This window comes from Sinocyclocheilus grahami, unplaced genomic scaffold, assembly GCF_001515645.1.
Source record: "Sinocyclocheilus grahami isolate Dianchi unplaced genomic scaffold, SAMN03320097.WGS_v1.1 scaffold772.1, whole genome shotgun sequence".
In the NCBI taxonomy this organism is placed as follows: domain Eukaryota; kingdom Metazoa; phylum Chordata; class Actinopteri; order Cypriniformes; family Cyprinidae; genus Sinocyclocheilus; species Sinocyclocheilus grahami.
Window position 1 is genome coordinate 1,164,853 of NW_015505951.1, and position 22,354 is coordinate 1,187,206.

Genomic DNA, 22,354 nt, shown 5'->3' on the forward strand with positions numbered 1-22,354 from the left:
AGAACAATACGTTTGAATGAAGCTTTGTTTCATCTGTTGTTGACTAATTGTGACGCTTACTTTTAATAATTCCTTTACTCATTGTTAGAAAACACTCTCCGTCTGTATTGGTTCCAGATGTTTTCACCCTCCTTTTCTTCCCCCTCCCTCTCTGCTCGCCCTCCCTGTACAGAGCAATGTTGTCTTCTTTCTGATTCCCCCCTCCTCCATCTGATCTCTCTCTCTCTTGTATTATGTTTTAATATCTCTTACAGAGCGAGATTGTGAAGCACAGCGCAGCAGCAGAACGGTCTCAGCTGTGTTGAGATGGCAGTAGGATGTGGGGTTCACCATCTGTAAATACATGATTCAAGTTAAAAAAAAAAGTAATTATTGGTTAGTATTTATCATTATTATTATTGCATGTAAGTGTTGGGGTGGGCGAACGATGCCATTCATTCTGGGGTAATCTTAATGTTTAAGTAGTAATACTTACATTTTTAAAGTATAAAATCAACAGTCTTCTCCTAAGGCGAGATCTTCGGGCAGCTGCCTGACATATCCTTTGTGCAGATATTGCAAACGCTGAGGCAAACCATACTAGATTGTTGAGTTAGTGATGCTATGAGGTGCACCTGTCCCTCTTTTTTATTATTATTATATGTCAGTCATATCTTTTAAGTTGTTGCGCTTGTTATAACGTCGTAGGTCACATGATAGCGGATGATATACTTAACGCGTTCAGGCTGTACACTCTCATAGCGCTCGGTAAGTAAGGACTTCACTTCGAACGCAGCCCGACAACATCTCGTTTTGACATCTCGCGTGGTTCTGTGTGATTCGGACAACTTCAAGTTACGCCCCTGTCTTGCAGTCCGCAGACAGACCCTTCTCGCTTTAAAAGCGGCTATGTTTTGAAGACGTAAATGTCAGGTGGTGAGGAAGCGTGTGCTATTGGTTGGCCTGAGCACGTGGACAACTTCCCGTCTCAGTCCAAAATATTCACAGCGCGTGTGGTCATGGCAGAGAAAGTGGAGCTTATCGCTAAGTGCATTAGAACTTTCCCTGATTTCCCTACAAAGGGGATTCCATTCAAGTGAGTATTCATATACAACATCATTGTAATCTAAGCGGGCTGTGCAGAATAAGGCAGAGTGGGAAAGAGATGTACGGGTTTGGCAGTAAGGGTCGCCGTTTCTGTTTGTTTGCAGGGATATTTGTCCGATCCTGAAGGATCCGAAGGCGCTGGCTGCAGTGACGGATCTGTTTGAGGAGCACGTGAGGCGCACGTATCCTCAGGTGGATCTTCTAGTCGGTAAGAGAGTGCATATGCGTGACAACAAGGTTCAAAGTTGCAAAACTCCTGATAACCCTAGTGGGAGGAAGCAAGGCTTTTTATTGGATCCGATCCTGATGGAATCAAATGAAGATGCCTTATTAAATAAAATGGGGTTCTTACAGGATTTTATGTGATTGTTTGAATACTGTTGGATAGTGTGATATTGTGTAATGCATATTGTTCATTTGGAATTACAGAACCGTTATCCACCTTTTTCCTACGCCCCATGCCGCTTTGCGCAAATTATAGGAGTAAAATACGGTGGTCGAGAAGTGCAAAACAAATCACAATTCTGAAAACAAAATAACAAATTGTAAATGCGAGTCTAAAAAAACTAAATAACAATTCAGAAAACATTATAACAAGTCAGAAAACACAAGGACAAATCAGACAAACCGGTAGGTATAGTTTGAGACCGCGCCATTGGTTTGGGATTACTCACCGCTGACTGGACGAGACATCTGTCAATCAACATATACAGGGAAGAACCAGCCGAAGAACAGCAGAGTCGTGGTAGAAAGTTCGGAGATGGTATTAAAGTAGCTCAGTTTAAATGTATTGTATGAATTGCCCTTACTATGGAATAAAAAATAGGGGGTGTCTATTTACATTTAGTTAAAAGTGGCTGTAAATCATCAGCTCCAGAGGCGCAGATAGATAAGCGCGTATCGTTGGCTTTTTGATGCGATCGACCCGGGATCCATCCCGTCTTTTGCCAAACTTTTTTTTTTCTCCCTTTTCAAATCTCGTATTAGCAATGGATTCTATTTACACTAAGTGAAAATAGCAGTATTTTTAGCAATATGCTATTTACACTAAATGCAAATACCTATTTACACTGTTAAAGTAGCAGGATTTCTACTATCAAGTATACTACTTGTTGCAAATAGTGGCAATTATCTGCACTTCAGTATTTTAGTACATTATAAAACGGTATGCAATAATAACATATTGTGTACATTTTTAATTTTAATTATGAAATGGATGCCACCTTATTGGTACAATGAAGCCCGCCCTACACCTACCCTAACCCTACCCGATACTTTATTTTCAACTTTTTGATTATTTCCTTAATTTTTATTGAAAATAAATGCCTTTATGATGTGATACGAGATTTGAAAAGGGAGAGAAAAAAAAGTTTGGCAAAAGACGGGATGGATCCCGGGTCGATCGTGTCAAAAAGACAACAACACGCGCTTATCCATCTGTGCCACTGGAGCTGATGATTTACAGCCACTTTTAACTAAATGTAAATAGACACCCCATATTTTTTATTCCATAGTAAGGGCAATTCATACAATACATTTAAACTGAGCTACTTTAATACCATCTCCAAACTTTCTACCATGACTCTGTTCTTCGGCTGGTTCTTCCCTGTATACGCTGATTGACAGATGGTCTCGTCCAGTCAGCGGTGAGTAATCCCAAACCAATGGCGCTGTCTCAAACTATACCTACCTCTTCTGATTTGTCGTTGTGTTTTCTGACTTGTTAATTTGTTTTTGAATTTGTTGTTGTGTTTTGACTTGTTCATTTGTTTTCAAATTTGTTGTTGTGTTTTCTGACTTATTTTGTTTTTTAGACTTGCATTTGCGTTTGTAATTTGTTATTTTGTTTTCAGAATTCTCGCCCACCGTAGTAAAAGGTTCAATAAGCATTTATAAACAATAATAAGCATTTTCAGAAACTGGGTATACAATGATCGATCATTAAAAGTACATTTGAAAGTGTAAAAGCATTACAAATGTCTTGCCATTTAATAACTCCTAAAGATCCTCCTCCTATCAGCTGCAATATTATGGACGTGTAACATATTATAGTAATATATGTCTGTTTCATAGCAAATATATTTTACAGCATCCGTGTGAAAACAAACTTGGAAAGAGACATGAGGATTTGGGCAGAAAAATGAAAGATTTATTTTCTCCCCAAGTAGTCATGATGGTTTCCTCATTTCTTAGTGCATTCCAGGGAATTATTCATGGTTTATATCGTAAATCAACTCGGGAGAGCAGACCAAAAATGCACCGTATATATGTTGTCTTTTTTCATTTACTTGCAGCCGAATACAAAGGAAACATGAAAATAATGCAGCAGGCTAAAAAGAGCTATTCTATAGATATTGTTGTTATCAACTAGTCCAAGCTGGACTATTGCAATGCTCTCATGGCAGGTCTTCCAGCCACTTCTATCAAACCTCTACAATTAATCCAAAATGCCGGATTAACTGTATATATATATATATATATATATATATGCATACATACATACACCTTGTTACGTGTACTGTGTTAGGCTAACCGAGACTTGTCATTTGCACTTATATATTGTTGCTCTTTTGTTAGTTTGTTTGTTTGTCCTTATTTGTAAGTCGCTTTGGATAAAAGCATCTACTAAATGTAAATGTATATCACATCACATTAATATACCAAACGTAACGTTATTCTCCTGGCTTCTGAAAATAGAGAATGACCGATAAGGATTATTTGTAGCGCAATCTTATGATTTGAAATTATTCGTTGCAGTCTCCCCAAACCGGAAGTGTCTCCCATAATTTCAAACGCAGTAGTCTCGTTAGGAAAAAGGTGGATATTACAGGAGGATCCTAGAGTAGGAGACATGCCTGATAGATTTGTTTTAAATTCCTTGTGATGCCATACTGGGACATTTTATCCTGCGGGTCATTATAATAGACCTATTTGGGAATTATTATGCTGCTGCAACCACCCAGAATACCATAACAACACTCTAGGGACCGGCTATTAACCAAACTGTACACCAACACCCCACTAACAATCTTGCAACCACCCAGAACACACTAATGACTGCAGCATAGTAACACCCTAATAGCTGCTAGTAGAGTATTGTTATAGTGATGTTTTCTTCATTCTCTCCCAGGACTTGACGCTCGAGGATTTCTATTTGGGCCGCTTTTGGCTCAGAGATTAGGTGTAGGATTTGCTCCAATCAGGAAAAAAGGGAAGCTCCCTGGCCCAACGTTATCAGTAGCTTATAGTCTTGAGTATGCGAAGGTAATTTCAGTTTACAAATGGTCCAGTATCACGTCTAGTCTATATGCAGTTAGAATGCAAGCCTCTGTTCATTATGTAATTCAGCAGTATCGTTTCAGGCCGAGGCAGAGATGCAGGAAGACGCCGTTTCTGCAGGACAGAAGGTCCTGATCATTGATGATTTACTGGCTACTGGAGGTGAGTGAGACTTCAAACCGGTGTACTTAAACTATACCACAGTTGAATTACTATATATACAGTGAGTACAATTACATATTATTCACAAAATGGCAGCAAATTTTTTATAAATTATTCTCAATTTTTTTACCTTTTAAAGGGGTCATATGATGCGATTTAAATTGTTCCTTTCTCTTTGGAGTGTTACAAGCTCTTGGTGCATAAAGAAGATCTGTAAAGTTGCAAAGACTAAAGTCTCAAATCCAAAGAGATATTCATTATAAAAGAATCAACCACGCCTACCTAAAATGGCTCGTTCTAACACGCCCCACATATCTACGTCACGATGTGGGAAGACTAGCATAATGCCGCCCAAATGTGCACGCAAAGAAAGAAGGCGTGGTTTCAGGAACAGCAGTCATGTTGATGCATCCATGTCAGGGAGACGCTGTATGATTCAGTGCGAAAGCAAAAGCACTTTATTTGGCCTCCGGAAGTAGATGCAATTAGGAATCATTGGTTAAGATTTATTTACAACAGAACAGCACAACCCAGATGTTCGAATTTGTGCAACGCATTTTATGGATTTTTGAACATTAAAGCATGTCAACATATTCTGTTACACCAAATACACAAAATAATGATCTTTAAAATGGCATCATATGACCCCTTTAAATTTTTCAAAAAAAGCCTATTGCTTATATATGTAATCGAAGTCTCCTAGGAATGTGGAATTACACACACAGATTAGTTAGTTGTCAGGTTGCTAAGATTACAAGGAAAATGTGTAGACCCAGAGCCAATCCTCCCTATACGCAAAGTACGCAAGCTGCATAGGGCCCTCGAAACACCAGGGGCCCCCTTGCGCTCAGATGATTTAATTTTAGTTTCGTTTTTGAACACAGTACCCGGACACAGTTTTTCGTAGGGCCCCTAGGAAGTCTAGGATCGGCTCTGTGTAGACCAGACAGCATTTGACCACTGGATTTACGGAAATATTTTACTTTTAAGGAGTGGTTTCTCAACATTGCATGTCTCATCAACTCCTGGCAAACACATTTGAATTATCATTGAGTGAGTCATTTAACCATGTGTTACTATGTCTGGCTTTTGTCTTTCAAACATATAAAAATGCACAAACTCGTGTATTTTATATTTGCATGGAATGCAGTAGATGTAATATTTATTTGTTTTTAAGGTAATTATTAGGACAAGTTAACAAAACATTTGCATATTCACTGTTCTCTGATGTTGGTTAATGGTCACATGATTTGCAGATAAACAAATGTGTTTTAAGAAGTTTTATTTTCATTGGTTTTAATTTCATTTTAAATTTTTATAAGTTAATTATTAGCTTCTTATCAATTTACCAACCCTCTGCAGTTACATGGAAAAAACCCATTTGGCAAACATGTTTAATGCACTTCATGTTGTTAATAGAGAATGGAATGTGTTTATTATTTTAATTTTTTTCCCAATATCAAAATGGTACAAGACTATCCCATTCAAATCAAGGGGATAAATGAGTTGGGTCAAAAGTAATCTGTAAGTACTAACTGCAGTTTTCATTTATTTTGCAATCAGTAACAGACTGAATTTGTAACAAATCTACCCAGAGCTGTGTATATACACTATATACAGGTTCATCTCAATAAATTAGAATGTCGTGGAAAAGTTCATTTATTTCAGTAATTCAACTCAAATTGTGAAACTCGTGTATTAAATAAATTCAATGCACACAGACTGAAGTAGTTTAAGTCTTTGGTTCTTTTAATTGTGATGATTTTGGCTCACATTTAACAAAAACCCACCAATTCACTATCTCAACAAATTAGAACATAAAACTAACTCATTCAATTCAAATGTCAAACCTTTTGAATGAAAGTATATTTTTACATCAAGGTGGGCAGTTGTTGATTCATAATGTCTAGAGTGCAGCTGAATGTACCAACAGCAACAATCCAAGTTCTTTTTTCTCGTTAGGAACCCTGTATGCGGCATGTGAGCTGATCAAACAGCAGAAGGCAGAGGTGCTGGGCTGTTTGGTGGTGGTTGAACTGAAGTATCTCAGTGGATCAGAGAAGCTGCAATCAACCCCTGTGTTCTCTCTAATACAGTACTGACAGTGGTACTGCTTATGTGGCGGAGTCTGTTTTATCTTAGCCATCTGAAATGAAGTATATTATATTACGAATATGAAGAACTTCCAATCATGTTTGGTAGTCTTAATTCATCTTTGACAAATAACCAGAAACTGAAAAAGAGAGAGGCTGCATAAGAAATCGCTTACCAAGTAGGGGCAATCAATCACGTTTTATCTAATGTGAGTGTAATTTCACCATACTACACTCACCATGTTGTCTTTATCGTCAACTTCGGTAATGCGGTTTTATAAACCCTCTCCCTTAGATTCAAGGGATAGCAAAATGTTTGTTGTATGCACACTTCTAGGTGCTTTTCATCAATTGTCTTATGAATACTCCAGACATGCCACTCTTCTTACTGTTTTTCACCTATTATACAAAAGCAAATGTATGTGATTTCAGATAGAGCTTATGTATAGATTCTTAAGCTTCCAGTCTGCGAATATGAAACGCTGTTGCTTGCATGAACTTGTTTATTGTAAATGAACCGATGCACATTAACTAGATGAACCTTAAGGTTTAAGTTACCAAAGAAGCCAAACTTAGAACTACATTGAACTGCCTTTATACAAAATACTTTTTACATGTCTATGTATATGAACAATTATTGTGCTAAGATGCAAAGAGCAAAAATCACAACAAACAGCAGTTTAAAACACCGTGACCGCCAGACTGCAAAACTGACTGAACAAATTAAAAAGTAATCATGTCATCTCAATGTTAAAATCCAAGCATAATCCATAATAAAATATTGCACATGGTATTCTCTCAACAGTCTTGTTTGAATTTCTTCAGATACGCTCTTCTTCCTTCATCTTTTGGTTCAGTTTGTCCAGCACAGTGTTCAGATCCACGGTCTTATTCAGCTTCAGGTACATATCCTTTCTGACTGGATGTACTGTTAGCCATGCAGGTGTCAACTCAGCCAACAGGCGAAGATGTTTCTCCATTTCATCTAAATTAGAAGAATGATAAAAATAACTTTAAAAATAAGAAAAAAAATCCCATATTCATAAGCACTAATTTCACAATTAGCTCAGCATCATGCTATCATCAAACTTAAAGGAACAGTCCCCCCTCAGGCTAAGATGTAATGAATTTGTTTCTTCATTAGAACACATTAAGAGAAATTTTGCATTACATGCCTTGCTCGCCAAAGGATCAAGTAAATGGGTGCAGGCAGCTTTTCAAAAGATGTTCATTGATTACTTGTGGATTATTGTGATGTTTTTAATCAGTCGTTTGAACTCATTCTGCCGGCACCCATTCACTGCAAACAGGGCCGTCCTTAGGGGGGTGCAGCTGGTGTGGTCGCACCGGGCCCCGCAGCGAACAGACCGGTGAGCAAGTGATGTATCGCTAAAATTCAGATGAAGAAAAAACGGTTCCTTTTAAAGAGGATTGTGTGTGGTGTGAAGATGCTTTCAAATAAAGTCATGAGGTACTCTTAAAAGACGGCTCACTAGGTTTTGGAACAGCAGTTGTGTCAGGAAAACCTGAGGTGAGAAACCCAACTGAAACATCTGTACTAACCAGAACTGAGAGGAGATCTGTAGCTAGCAATCACGCGGTTGCAGGCGAGCTCCATGATGAGGGCTGGCTTTTTCTCTGCTACAAATACATTTCGCAAGATCCTGGCCAACTCTGGCAGGCGTGACATCATCGACAGGCGCCCTTCCTGCAGTGGGTTCCGTGTCATGGCAGCATGCAGTTTCTGAGCCTCTTTGGCACGAATCTGAATCACGGAGAAAATATTGGTTAGATTCTTGTAAATGCACAAAAAAAAAAGAAAAAGAAAATGTTTTAACTCACCCTCTCCAGCAGTGATTGAGAAACTCCTTTAAGGGCACTGGGGGTTTCTATTGGTGTAGCAACAGATTTAGCGGAGGTCTCTGGCTCCTTAGCACATGCTGTTTCTGCTGTTTTCAAGGCCATGTTGGCCAAGGCTTTCTCCATCTAGAAAAAAAGAACACAAGTCAATTATGCAATGCACACGTTTGTTTTCAGATCAACTTTTTTTGAATAAAATGCCATTTATACAGACTTGAACACATGACTTTAAATATGTTTTGTGGCATAAATGCCCCGAACTATAATTTAGTTCTTTGCAAAATTTTTTTTTTTAAATATTGTGGATTGATTTCATTTTTAAAACCTAATTTTTGGATCTGAAAGTGAGAAAAAAAAAAAAACGCATGCTGAAAGACTAGATTTAAAGGGGTCCTATTATGCTTTTTCACTTTTTTAAATTTGAGTCAGTGTGTAGTGTCGGTGTGCCTACACTCATAGAAAATAATGTATTTGAATTTTAAAGACGTGGCGCGACGCTGCACATCTCGGCCTGAAATGCTGTTTTTTTTTCACCTCCATGCCCAAACGTCTTTGTTTGGGCTTCCTAAAGCGGATAATGTCAAGAAACAGTGGTTGCTATTTATTTTTTAACTCTGTCCCTGAGCATTATAACCCCAATTTGCTATTGTGTGCTGCGCATTTTACGGAGGACAGCTTCCAAAATACGAGGGAGTACATTGCCTGCCGGATTCGCCAAAAGCTTTTGTTGAAAGACAGAGCAAGAGGCGTGGCAGTACTGAAACACCGTCTAAGCTGTTCGCCAATCACAACGCACTGGGACAGCTAGATTTCTCATCTTAGACATGATTGTTACTGACCCCTATTCAAAAGGGAACCAGTAATGCCCTAAAGAGCACAAAGACAATGTTTAAATGCTCACCTTTGGTGTCATGAAAGCACGAGCTTTGTCCAACACTTCCTGTGCCGAGGTCAGTTTCTCAGTTTGGGGAGGTTGAGGCAAATCACTTGGTTTGATGTTGGGAACCTCATCCAGATTGAATCTCGGATGCCAGCGGGTCAGTTTGTCATCAGGAACGACAATGGGAGGGTTTAGGGAAGCCAGGTACACCTGTATCCAATGAAAGACAAAACATGATTAGAATACACAAAAATCAGAATGTCTAAAACACTAAAATGCAACACTAAAATGCAAGCAAAACTATTTTATGAGCCATATCCTGTACGTACCTTGTGGTGTCCCTTCACGATTTCAACCAGATTTTGGTGAAATATGTGCCTTCTTTCCAAAAGACGAGAGGCCGACAACACTGGACGAGTACCGTTAAATTCTGGAGACAAAACATTTTATGAAATTTGTTTTATATTTTATGAACTTAATGATTGAATGAAAAGATACCATTGTTGTACTATAAAATGGTTGGTGCATATTATGCTCCCAAATTTACTTTAGAAGCAACTCAAACTTAGAGTGAATGCAGAGTCTAATGCAATAAAGTCACTTATTACTCAATGTTACCATTTCTGAGCAAACTCTCAAAGTTCTCACCTTCTTGAATGACCGGCTCAACTGTAAGCTGATAGCTGGACCTTTTTGCAGTAGCACTGAAAGAGGGAATGTTTCTCTCCTGACGAAAAGTATAGGCAGAAGGGTACACAGCCTTTATCTGCCCCAGATGGCTCTCTTCAAAACGCCTGTGAAGAAAGCAAAATATGGTTACCTTTGATAAGACGGACCACACAGTTAACCAGCAGCCTGACTGGCACATAAACATTTTAGCACATGGTTTCATTCAGCCTCTTACTTGCGCATCATATCTTGGACCCCTTGCTTGATTTTGGCAAAAGTGACCGTCTCGGAGCACTAAAATGCAAGCAAAACTATTTTATGAGCCATATCCTGTACGTACCTTGTGGTGTCCCTTCACGATTTCAACCAGATTTTGGTGAAATATGTGCCTTCTTTCCAAAAGACGAGAGGCCGACAACACTGGACGAGTACCGTTAAATTCTGGAGACAAAACATTATGAAATTTGTTTTATATTTTATGAACTTAATGATTGAATGAAAAGATACCATTGTTGTACTATAAAATGGTTGGTGCATATTATGCTCCCAAATTTACTTTAGAAGCAACTCAAACTTAGAGTGAATGCAGAGTCTAATGCAATAAAGTCACTTATTACTCAATGTTACCATTTCTGAGCAAACTCTCAAAGTTCTCACCTTCTTGAATGACCGGCTCCACTGTAAGCTGATAGCTGGACCTTTTTGCAGTAGCACTGAAAGAGGGAATGTTTCTCTCCTGACGAAAAGTATAGGCAGAAGGGTACACAGCCTTTATCTGCCCCAGATGGCTCTCTTCAAAACGCCTGTGAAGAAAGCAAAATATGGTTACCTTTGAGAAGACAGACCACACAGTTAACCAGCAGCCTGACTGGCACAAACATTTTAGCACATGGTTTCATTCGGCCTCTTACTTGCGCATCATATCTTGGACCCCTTGCTTGATTTTGGCAAAAGTGACCGTCTCGGAGCGGTTGAACAGCATCCCGACTATGGTGTCCATGCTGCGGAACATCTCAGCGAGAACTTTGTATTGGTAGGGCAGGGTAAGACCAGGTGGCACATCCTGAGCTAAAGCGTGGTAACGCTGATAAGCTGGGAGCTTCTGTCTGAAACGAAAACAACAAATTCAACTATAGAAGACTAACGACACAAAGCATGTCCAGGGTATCTGCAGTGTTTTTTTAAATCAAATGTAGGACTTTGAGACCTGCACCAAATGTCCATACGAGGGTAACTGCATGTCTAAAATACTCAAGACATGTTTTATTCAGTGTGTACATAAGAAGAGTTCATTTGCAAAAACCGATAAACGCCACTTATTCTCCCAAATATAGCGCGATCAGAACCCTAAACACGTTGTCAAAAAAGCTAGTTTTGTCCACTTTCAAGGCATCTCAAGTTCACGTTTTACTGCAGAAGCAGACAAGCGCCATTGTTGTTTTTGAACAGAAGCCAATAAGTCCATTTTAGCGAATCAGCGCGCTGTATTCAGGTCAGGTGACAAGGCTACTTTCACTTTGAAAACACGTGCTAGCTGAGAGTAGTTTCGTCAAAGCCGACTAAAAGTGATCGAGGATGGATAATTTCAATTAACCTGTGATATCTTCTTTAGGGCGAAAAAGGAAAATAAAAACAGAAACGTTTTCACGGAAGCTTGCAAAAGCAGCGCGTTACAATGGTGAGGGAAAAGCTCTGTGTATTGCGTTTTATCACATCCATACAGTTTATGATCATAACAACAACAACAACAACGTTTTCAGGCATCTACATTGTCATCTGAGGAGATTACAAAGATTAAACCAGTGTTTTTTTTAAATGCTAAAACATGAAATGTGGAGTTATCTGCTTTTGCTATGAAACAAACTTCTAATAATGTAAAAAATAAAATAAAAATACTTTCAATGAACTTTAATTTTGTAAATTACCTGTATTTGTTTAAGTTATTACTTAATCAAAACAACCCAACTGCAGTTTGATTGATATTACTTGGAATGTGCAATAAAAAAAAAAACGTGATTTCTGAAAAAAAAAAAAAAAAAGTTATCGGTTTTTGCAAACGAACTCTTCATATGCATCAACATTGATTTGTATACCAGTATAGCAATACAAATTAGAAGCGGATCAACATCATCATGTCAGCAAAATCCAATAATGCGTTTAAGAAAAGGCAATGAACAGATTATAGTGCCAATACCTGTAAAGACTACTAACAGGGAGGCCCAGAAAGCAGCATTGAATTAAATGCAATAATCTTTTTTTTTTGTATTACCAATGCATCAATAATGTTTTGTATCCCGATTACGTAACGCCTTTACATGCATTCCGTTACTCCCCAACCCTGCTGACGATATGACAACTGAGCATATCTTCCAACACTAGTACGTACAACCACGTGAGATGAGAAGTCCAATTGAAGTCACTTTTGGTAACAGAAAACATTGACACATTGGCCAGCAAACCTCACCTTTTCTCTGCTTCAGGCTCAGCCTGTGCCTCAGTAGCTTTAGCATCCTCTGCAACTCGCTCAGCCTTTTTTTGCTGAACTTTGGCTGAGATCTCCCGGGCCGCATCAAGCCTGGCTTTCAGCTCCGCTAGTGCCGACACGGGGGCAGGTGAGGGATTCGTCGCGGTGTCAGACTGCCCTTTCAGTTTTTGCAGCTTGAACTTCAATGCTGCCACATCCTCTCTTGTAAATGTTTTCTGAAAGAACAAAAGAAACTTGATAAATGTCAAGCTCACAAACACCAGGAGGTTCCAGCACAGGTGTGATGACCCCCATGAGTTACCTTGCTCCTGGTTGTCCGCTTGGGCTTATGGTCTCCATTCGTTTTGTTTACAGGAGAGCTATTAGCATTATGATCAACAGTCTTTTTAGACTCTTTGCTGGCAGTTTGTTGGGGTGCCTGAGAGGTGCTGTTGGCCAAGGGCTCAATACTCTACATTAAAATAAAACAGACTGGGTTAGCAGTCATTAAACAAAACCAAGCACACAATGCATTCACAAGACAGTGACCGTTTGCATTAACTTTTACAACTAGTCCAAGCGGTTTATCATCTGCAAGATTGGTAATAACCAAGTCAGTTATTACCAACATAGATGGGTGTAATTTGTCCAAATAGTAAGACTGGATAACTGCTAGTTAGTCAAACTAGTTCTTAAGACTCGCAAAGTTAGTCTACTTCACGTACACATTCAACACTTTAAGGACACGAAAGACTTTATATAAAAAAATTAAAAAAGTCCTAAAGAATCACTCAAATCTTTAAATAAGTTACAATCTAATATTCTACTGACAGCTGGAAAGAGAACATATGCAAGAAAAATATGGTTTAAACCAAGAAAATTGTGATCGAAATTACTTTAGTATTCCTTTTGGGTTTTTTGACCAAGGATGAGAGATATGGAATAGAGAAATACGGAGTAATCCAGGGGGAATTGCATAACCATGACACAAAACAGCATTTTTACGTAGTTATACACAACGAGATTATACTCAAATCTCAGCGAAAAATATATTTTTTAAATGTCATGTTCATAAAAATATTATAATAAACATAAAATATTTAAATTTGTAAAAGTAACAAGTAGCACATCTTTATGATCGGATTAATTTTTACAACATTGAATTATTGAACAGTTACAAATTGTATGCATTTTAATATTAACTAGTAAAACTGCACATTCTGAACAATTAGTTTTAAGCAGTGTACTGGTAGTTAGTTAGTGTGCTACACAAAAGTCTATAAAAATAGAACACAATGTACTGTTTATATGAAGGAACAATGTGTATTTATTTTTCCACATTGTTTTCTTCGTGTACCTAACTGAATTATATATACACAAGCTAATAACCTGCTGTATCATAAATGTGCATTTATTGACCAATTGGAACTAGCAACTTAAAGGGATAGTTCACCCAAAAATAAATTCTGTCATAATTTACTCACCCTCAAGTAGTTCCAAACCCGTAAAAATTTATTTGTTCTGCCGAACAGAAAGGGAGATATTTTGAAGAAAGTTTGTAACCAGGCTGTTTTGGGGCACCATTGACTTCCATAGTAGGAGAAAAAAATACTATGGAAGTCAATGGTTCCCCAGAACTGCTCGGTTTCCCACATTCTTCAGAATATCTTCCTTTGTGTTCTGCACAACAAAGACATTCATACGGGTTTGGAACTACTTGAGGGTGAGTAAACGATGACAGAAATTTCATTTTTCGGGTGAACTATCCCTTTAATGCGCATTTGATGTTTGTACTGTTAGGTATCGTTCTCCAGGTTGATGTGCTGCTTGGCTGGCTAGCTGTTCAATGGTTTCTCTTTTGGTGTAATTTAGATGAAAAAGTGCCTTTTTTATCATTTGAGTCACTTTGAAAAAGTTGCCAAACACTTTTTAAAAATAGCTACATTTGTTGCTAGGTGCTTTTTTTTTGGGGGTTTGAAAAGTTGCTAAATATAGCAACAAAATTGCTAAGTTGGCAACACATCTGTTAAACTAGAGCGTCCCGCGTGAATTCATCGTCTTGCTATACGTACCTGTTCTTTGTGGTCATTTGTGAGAAGATCGAGCTTCTTCCTCGCGGTCTTCTGAACCGTGCGCTGCTCGGGTGACGCTCTGCAGTGCTGGCTCGCATTGGCCCTCATTCGCTTCTTGGCGCTGCAGTGCTGCTCGCTTGTGGACGGGAACAGCACCGAACACACATCAAACTCCGCCATCCGTTTAGGAGTCCTGGGACTCGCCGTTAAGCCCTCGTTACTCACATCTCGCAAGTCAGTCGCGGTTTGCGTTTGTGCCGATAAAGCCTCGTCGATGATTTTGAGGAACTCCTGTTGAACATGTTTTTGAGGCTCTGGTGTGCTGGGACCGCGCGTCGTTTTAGATCTGGACGGAGTCTTTGGTTTAGCGGTCACCGCTGATTCCACAGCGTCTCTTGAAACGTTGTGTCCCTTGGACCGAGCGACGCCACCCTTCTTACTCTGTGCAAAATAATCGGTAACCCGAGCTTGGGCCATTTTTCGGTTTGAATAAGGTCCCTGTACTTCTCGCTGGCGTGCAGTAATTGTTGTTATCCCACCGGAACCTCCCTCTCAGGGTCTTCCTCCTAGACTAACTTTCGCGCGAAATCGGACCACGTGACTTATGTAGGCAGAGCGTGGCTTTCAACCACGCCCCTCACCCACTGATCAAACACTATATTAACATAGGCTGCCAGTATAAATTCTAATGTTGGGTGTTATATTCAGTGTTGGGGGTAATATATTACAAGTAACGCACGTTACGTAATCAGATTACTTTTTCAAGTAACTAGTAAAGTAACGCATTACTTTTTAATTTACAAGAGAATATCTGAGTTGCTTTTTCAGATAAGTAACGCAAGTTAGTTTTTTTCCCAACATGTTGAGAGAAATCAGAAGATGTTACAGTTCTAAAATAAATATACACAAAACAAAACACAGATTCAGTATTCTTCAAAATATGACGCAAACCTGCAATAATTAAATGTTAAACATCACAAATATGCTTTATGTATTTAATCCCGTTCTATTAACTAATGTCTTTGCTTCTGACCGTCGATGATCCAGTTCAACCGTACTAATAAGCAAAAATGGCTCTAGACAAACATTTGTGTGTTTTGTTTATTGCTGAAGTGTTGAAATGTCTTCTGCATTCTACTGTACGGACAGAAATGTACTTTCCCTTCAGCCTGAGGCGCATTCATTTCACTTTTGGTGTGAAAAGGCTTTTATATTTGCCAAAAATAGAACTTTTTTATTTTAAAAACAAACAAGCAAGCCCCGTCCAGATTTAAAAAGTAACGCAAAAGTAACGTAACGCATTACTTTCCATAAAAAGTAACTAAGTAACGTAATTACTTACTTTTTTATGGAGTAACGCAATATTGTAACGCATTACTTTTAAAAGTAACTTTTCCCAACACTGGATATTCACATTTAGTTATAAAATACTTATGAATTTATTTATTTGATTGGTTGTGGCTTTTATTTTTATATAACACTTTGTTTTCATCTATATTTTAGCACGTTTAGCCACGTGGTCGGGTCGTGAAATGAATGGGAATGTTCCTTCTATTGTATTGTAAATTTACAGTTCTCAAGATAAATCAATCATCTTAGAGGTCAAAGCACCGCAACCCATTCAACAAAAAGTGTGACTGACACGACAGTTGAATCAGTTGTTTACAGCTGCTGTAAAATCAAATAAGTTGCTTATTTGTGCAATGCTTGTTAAAACATTCAAATTACTCTAACATTAAAAAAATACAAACACATTAAAAACCTTAAACTGTTAATGCACATATTCATCTGTACTCACTGTTTACTTTCAGCTGGAAAATCTTTATCCACTCAGCTTCAGAAGAGATTAAATGGGGTGCTTTAACCCTGTAAAGCCTGACATGAAATAATAGACATTAAGAAAAAAGAAAGCGTTTAAAAATTGAACAGTTTATTTACCATTTAGATAAATATATAGTTTGGTAAAAATTTTATATTTTATGAAATTTGGTGCAGTGCTTGCTGCAGACTTCTTACATAAAATAAATGTCAGTTGTCACTCTATATCTATGTCTTAGTAAGATGATATGTAAAAAGCTATTTAATATTACAAAAATAAATAAGTAAATAAAAACGTATGTTCATACAGAACAAACTCATACAAGGGTAAATGCAAGCTTAAAACACATGATGCTTTATTAAAAAAAAAATGTTTTTCAGTAAATACATATGTATTGAAATAGGTTTATGTATAGCCTATTACATTAATGCATACGGTTTAGAAGTTGATCAGTACAGTTTTTTGCTGACACTATAATAATAAGTTTACGTTCAGTAATAAGTAATAAGTTTAAGTAAAGGCAGCTTATTGTGCCAATACTATCTCCCAGTATGTTATTGTAAAATGGTAACTTGGTGAGATTAAGATAGAAATGCCAAAAGCCTATATACCAAAGTAAATTAACCCCTTAATTGTCACCGTCCCACCTGTGGGACGCTTGGCACTCTTTTTGGTTGTTGTCCTTTTTCTCTATCAAATCTTTTAGTAATCATCATAAATCATATATCATTTGAAAGCTTAGAAGCTCAAGATTAATCCTGTGAAAACCATTTTGAAATCGGACATTGTGTTACCATGGAAATGGTACTTTAAACCATAAAGTACCATGGCGGTCTCCTCCCCTTTAGTGGGCGGTGTCAAGTGTCATATTACAAAATGCAAAATCTTGACAAAAAACATATCATTAGAAAGGTCTGAGTCTCAGGATTCCATATTTAGTGGTTATTTTGAGATAGACGTAATATTGACAGAGAAATCTAGACATTTGTGACAGAAAAATGCATAACATTTTTAATGGAGTTTGGCTGGCACCCTGTGGCTATTTGTGGTATAATGCCCTAAATAAAATCTCACAGGAACCTCAATTTTTTTCATATCAACTTCAAATTTGGAACATAATTTAGTTAGACATAAGGCTTTAATTTTATACCAATTTTAGAGTAAAACCTGTTATGTAAAATATTTATTATATATAAAATAAAATAAAATTAATATAGTGCATTTTCTTTAGAGTAAATTTAAACGACCATAACTTTTTGATACTTTAATTCTTTTAAAAACTTTGCACTTTTGAGATAATCTGCTGACTTTCTTCTTTAAAAAGAGACCAACCTTATGTCTGTATTCCAAAGTGTTCATAAATTACAACAATTTAAGTTTGGATAGTGCACCTGCATGCCTATTTTAAGTTCTTCCAGTTCTTCCAGACAGTTAAGGGAGAAAATATAGTCTATTATTTTATTTTTTTTAAATGTAAAAGCAATAAAATATCAAATAAATAAAACACATTTACTGTCATATTATACAAAACAAAACTGTTCGTAATTATTGAAAGGTTAGAACATTACTTTAAGTACACTCTTAGATATCAGCATCTATTCATTTGGCAGGAACGGTTATCCAAAAGGACATGCATTCACAGTACAGATTTTATTAACAGATTAGAACAGAATAGATTTGATCAGCTCAGGCTATTCCGTGGGAATCAAACCTTGGCGTCGCTGTAGTGCGCTCTGCTGTTAATAACTATTTAGTTGTAAGCAGTGTTGGGGAAAGTTACTTTTAAAAGTAATGCGTTACAATATTGCGTTACTCCATAAAAAAGTAACTAATTACGTTACTTAGTTACTTTTTATGGAAAGTAATGCGTTACGTTACTTTTTAAATCTGGACAGGGCTTGCTTATTTGTTTTTAAAATAAAAAATCTATATTTTTGGCAAATATAAAAGCCTTTTCACACCAAAAGTGAAATGAATAAGCCTCAGGTTGAAGGAAAGTAAATTTCCGTCCGTACAGTAGAATGCAGAAGAAGACATTTCAACACACTTCAGCAATAAAAAAAGACACAAATGTTTGTCTAGAGCCATTTGTGCTTATTAGTACGGTTGAACTGGATCATCAAAGGTCAGAAGCAAAGACATTGGCTAATAGAACGGGATTAAATACATAAAGCATATTTGTTTAACATTTAATTATTGCAGGTTTGCGTCATATTCTGAGTTGCATTGTTTTTATTCATTTTGAGGAATACTGAATCTGTGTTTTGTTTTGTGTGTGAGTGAGATGAATTAATGCATATTCATATTTATTTTGAACTACAGTAACATCTTCTGATTTCTCTCAACATGGCGACACCAGAGCTGTCACTCAATACATTGAAAAAAAAAGTAACTTGCGTTACTTATTTGAAAAAGCAACTCAGATAGTCTCTTGTAAATTAAAAAGTAATGCGTTACTTTACTAGTTACTTGAAAAAAAGTAATCTGATTACGTAACGTGCGTTACTTGTAATATATTACCCCCAACACTGGTTGTAAGTAACTAAAAGCCAGTGGAGGATCAAAACACAAACCAAACGAAAACCATAATCCTGTTGATATTTCGCCTATGATACGTTACCCGAAGTCACCACTAGATGAAGCCAACATAAAAGAGATCCAGACGATTTCTGTCCGCAATGACACCCACCACGGGTAATTATCATTTACATAATTAGTATCTGAAAGGAGTGCTTTGCAATTGGAGAACATCAGCATATATAGCTACCCTCAATTTCGCTGCACTGAACTGACACTCAGAATAAAAGTGTAAAAGAAGTAACCCCATTTAAGGCACATTACACTAGGCTATGCACATGCCTAGAAACGTAAACAGCAAATTGCATTGTTTTATTCACACAGTATGCACACTTGGTGTTGTTTCTATTTAGTTTTTCAGAAGCATAAACACAAGCTATGCATAAAAATAGTTTCTTAAAATAATTTCACTAGCCATACCACTGTCTATGATTATCAAATGAATGTAATAAAGATGGACCTGCTCAACATGAGCTGAAATGTCTAAAATAATAACACAACAGGTCTGTATAACTGCCTGGTTTCCCTAAACTCTGGAATTTGAAAAAAGGCCATAATTCTGGGGGTGACACATTGTATTAGCTGCTCAGGCAGCGCACTGCACGAGTCATATTTCTCAGTTGAAAGTGACGTTACTGGTTTTGGCACAAGTTATCTATCTATCGTCAGAGTGGGAGTTACTTTCAACTAACTGTTGGGACGCAGCGCGGACTACACACACTAACAGAACAAACTCTCTTCATGAGTTTTGTGACATTGTGTGTGGACATATTCTGGTGAAGTCGGAGCAGACTATAGTGCCAGAACGGAAGAAAGACTGAAGGAAGTTTAACAAACGCCGAGGCGGTGAATCACATTTTCCATGAAGATGTACAATGAATAATCGACTTTCATAAAGCCGCTTTTTTGAGTTTTGCGTCGAAACAATCAAACGCGACGTCTTAAGACTTTTTTCGTTCTTTGGAATATTTAAGAACGCTTTACAGATAGCGATATTTTAATAGTCTAATCGATGGTCTACAGTTTTCATGTATATAGTTTCATGTATATACATTTGTAAACAAAACCGAGATAGTATATTTTCGCCATGTAGCTTTTTTCCCCCACGATTCTGAGATGGTTGTGTTGTGGGTTTGTGTCGTGGGAGGAATGTGAGTGGAAGTGTCGCTCATGGAGCTTCAGGTGGTGTGCGGAGTGCTCTACTGCTGCCTGCTGCCCATCTTTTTACTGGCAGGTAAGACCTCAACATGTAGGCCTATTCGAACCACCCTATACACAAAACAGACCAAAAAGTAGCATATTGTTTTACAGTCATTCTTGAGAAGTGGGACAAAACAGGGTGCACAATTGAAAAAATAAAACCTTGTACTCAGACAAATGAAACTACATTTATGTATCTTATATGTACTAAGCTACTGAGCTATGCTTTGATATAACCTCCCAACTTTTCTCTTTTTTAACAAAATGTGCTTTTTTTTTTTTTACCTTGAACTTGGTAATATCATTTCAACTTTTTCTTTATCAGCATTCAAGATGTTTTTAACATTTCAAAACACATTCTCGTGTTAGCAGACAGATTACACTTTCACATGTGACCAGCAGTTCCGCAACAAATATAAAATATCATAATGAAACATTATCAAAATATTCAACTGACGGAGGTGACACATCTGACGGAGGTGACGAAAACCTGAATTTGTAGTCATTTTAACTATCAAATACATTGAATCAGTCAATTGCTGTATTAAAACAAACACAACAAACAGTGAGTATGTTATTGTTTATAAAGCTTTTATTCAAGAGTCACATTGAAGTATTTTGATATATCATTGGGACACAAAATCTGGTGACATCTGACGGTGTTGACAAATGTGCCATTTCTTTCACAAAACCAATGGAAGTTCATGTAGTAGCCATTTTATTTGTTTCTGTTGATGCTAGATGCTAATGGAACCTGCTTCAGGAGAATACAATTATCTAAATATTTCAAATAATTTCCTCAGAAATTGGAAGATGGTGTTGACATATCATGGCTGTGACATTTATTGCATATGAATGATTGAACCCTTCTCTGTGGACACACTGTTTTAGACGTAGTGAGAGGACATTAAGACACACAGATTTGGTATAATAATGAGAAAATTAAATCGAAGGTGATAATTGTGTTAAATACATTCTATTATTAATCCCTCATGACATTTAAAATTGAAAATATTTTAATTTTTTAAAGCTAATAGCAGTTACCATTGCTGGACCTGTTTTGTCCCACGTCTCAAGAATGACTGTTTAAATTAAATCCCTAATAACATTTTCTTTTCCCGTTTTCACTTTTTTTTTTTTGTTACATTGCCTTAGCAATTTAGTAAAAGATGAAAAAGTAGAGATCTGTTTTAAAACTCTAATGCCAAGTTCTTCAAAAAGCGTTTTGATGCTTCTTTGTCCATGTTGGTTTCCTACATTTTAAAACTTGTATACCGTTTTATACAAACAACATGATTCACTGGCTCCAAAAATGTCACGTGGTATAACCATGAAACTTTTGAACCATTCCGTACACATTGAATACACTTATATATATAAAACATATTTTAAGTTAAAAAAAAATCAGTTTGGGGCTCATATGTGGTTATAAAAGCTGCACATATTTTATATCAGGTGAAACATATGATAGATAAATCTGCAGGTGTGTGTGTGTGTCATGTCAGCTACATATTTTACCATCCAATCACATTGATTGGATGGTAAAAACACACAATAGTTTCGCTCTTGCACATCAGCTTCATTGCTTGAATGTGTCCCGCTGTCACCTCATTCAGGTGTTTGTTTAGCACACACGCCCGAGCCGCTCGCTTCCTCTGGGCCTAAACTTATTTAAGAATGCATCATGCATTCTTGCTGCCTGGATTGCAACTCACATCTGTTTTCTTTCTCAGACCCGTTTTACTGTCTCCTCTCACAGTTATTTTTCCTGCATAATTTGCTTACATTCTAACAAGCACAAATACTTTCATGCTTGTCATGTTTAAGGCTCACCTCCCATGAAGAGTCAAATTATGGGCTTTTCACACTTGAAATTGTTAACCTAAGGTAATTGTTCTTACTGGGTTGCTAATTAATCCTGTAATTTCACACGGCACATGTGTAATCCCTGGGTTAACATTCTTATTTTCAGATTTACAATGCTAATAATATTATATGGAGAAGTCTGGCATGTAACCTGATTTACATTTTATGGTGGGGCCTATATACATTGACTGAATTAGCCCATATTAATCTCATATAGCATCTGAGTGGGGCTGTCTTGTACTTGACACTCCAGTAAATTATATATATGTGTGTGTGTGTGTGTGTATATATATATATATATATATATATATATATACGACACAACAT

The 22,354-nt window shown here is 37.2% G+C and overlaps 2 protein-coding genes and 1 long non-coding RNA gene across 3 annotated transcripts in view; 2 read left to right on the top strand and 1 right to left on the bottom strand.

The window, feature by feature from the left end:
• The first annotated feature begins 800 nt into the window (after nt 1-800).
• Nucleotides 801-7,286, top strand: LOC107561462 (adenine phosphoribosyltransferase-like). The gene is made up of 5 exons (XM_016245918.1): nt 801-1,075; nt 1,191-1,294; nt 4,217-4,350; nt 4,449-4,527; nt 6,490-7,286. Exons 1-5 carry the CDS (start codon nt 906-908, stop codon nt 6,627-6,629), a joined length of 627 nt encoding a protein of 208 aa, XP_016101404.1. The 5' UTR covers nt 801-905; the 3' UTR covers nt 6,630-7,286.
• LOC107561457 (DNA replication factor Cdt1-like) lies at nt 7,200-15,145 on the bottom strand. The gene is made up of 10 exons (XM_016245911.1): nt 14,566-15,145; nt 12,816-12,965; nt 12,494-12,729; nt 10,941-11,135; nt 10,687-10,832; nt 10,370-10,470; nt 9,382-9,570; nt 8,463-8,606; nt 8,184-8,385; nt 7,200-7,605 (listed from the first exon to the last, which is right to left on the bottom strand). The coding sequence occupies exons 1-10, from the start codon at nt 15,040-15,042 to the stop codon at nt 7,442-7,444; spliced, it is 2,004 nt and encodes a 667-aa protein (XP_016101397.1). The 5' UTR covers nt 15,043-15,145; the 3' UTR covers nt 7,200-7,441.
• Nucleotides 15,146-19,636: 4,491 nt separating this feature from the next.
• The window catches only part of LOC107561465 (uncharacterized), a 36,979-nt gene continuing 34,261 nt past the window's right edge, over nt 19,637-22,354 (top strand). The window contains exon 1 of the long non-coding RNA XR_001605855.1: nt 19,637-20,195. This is a non-coding gene — a long non-coding RNA (uncharacterized lncRNA). The remainder of the gene's footprint in view (nt 20,196-22,354) is intronic.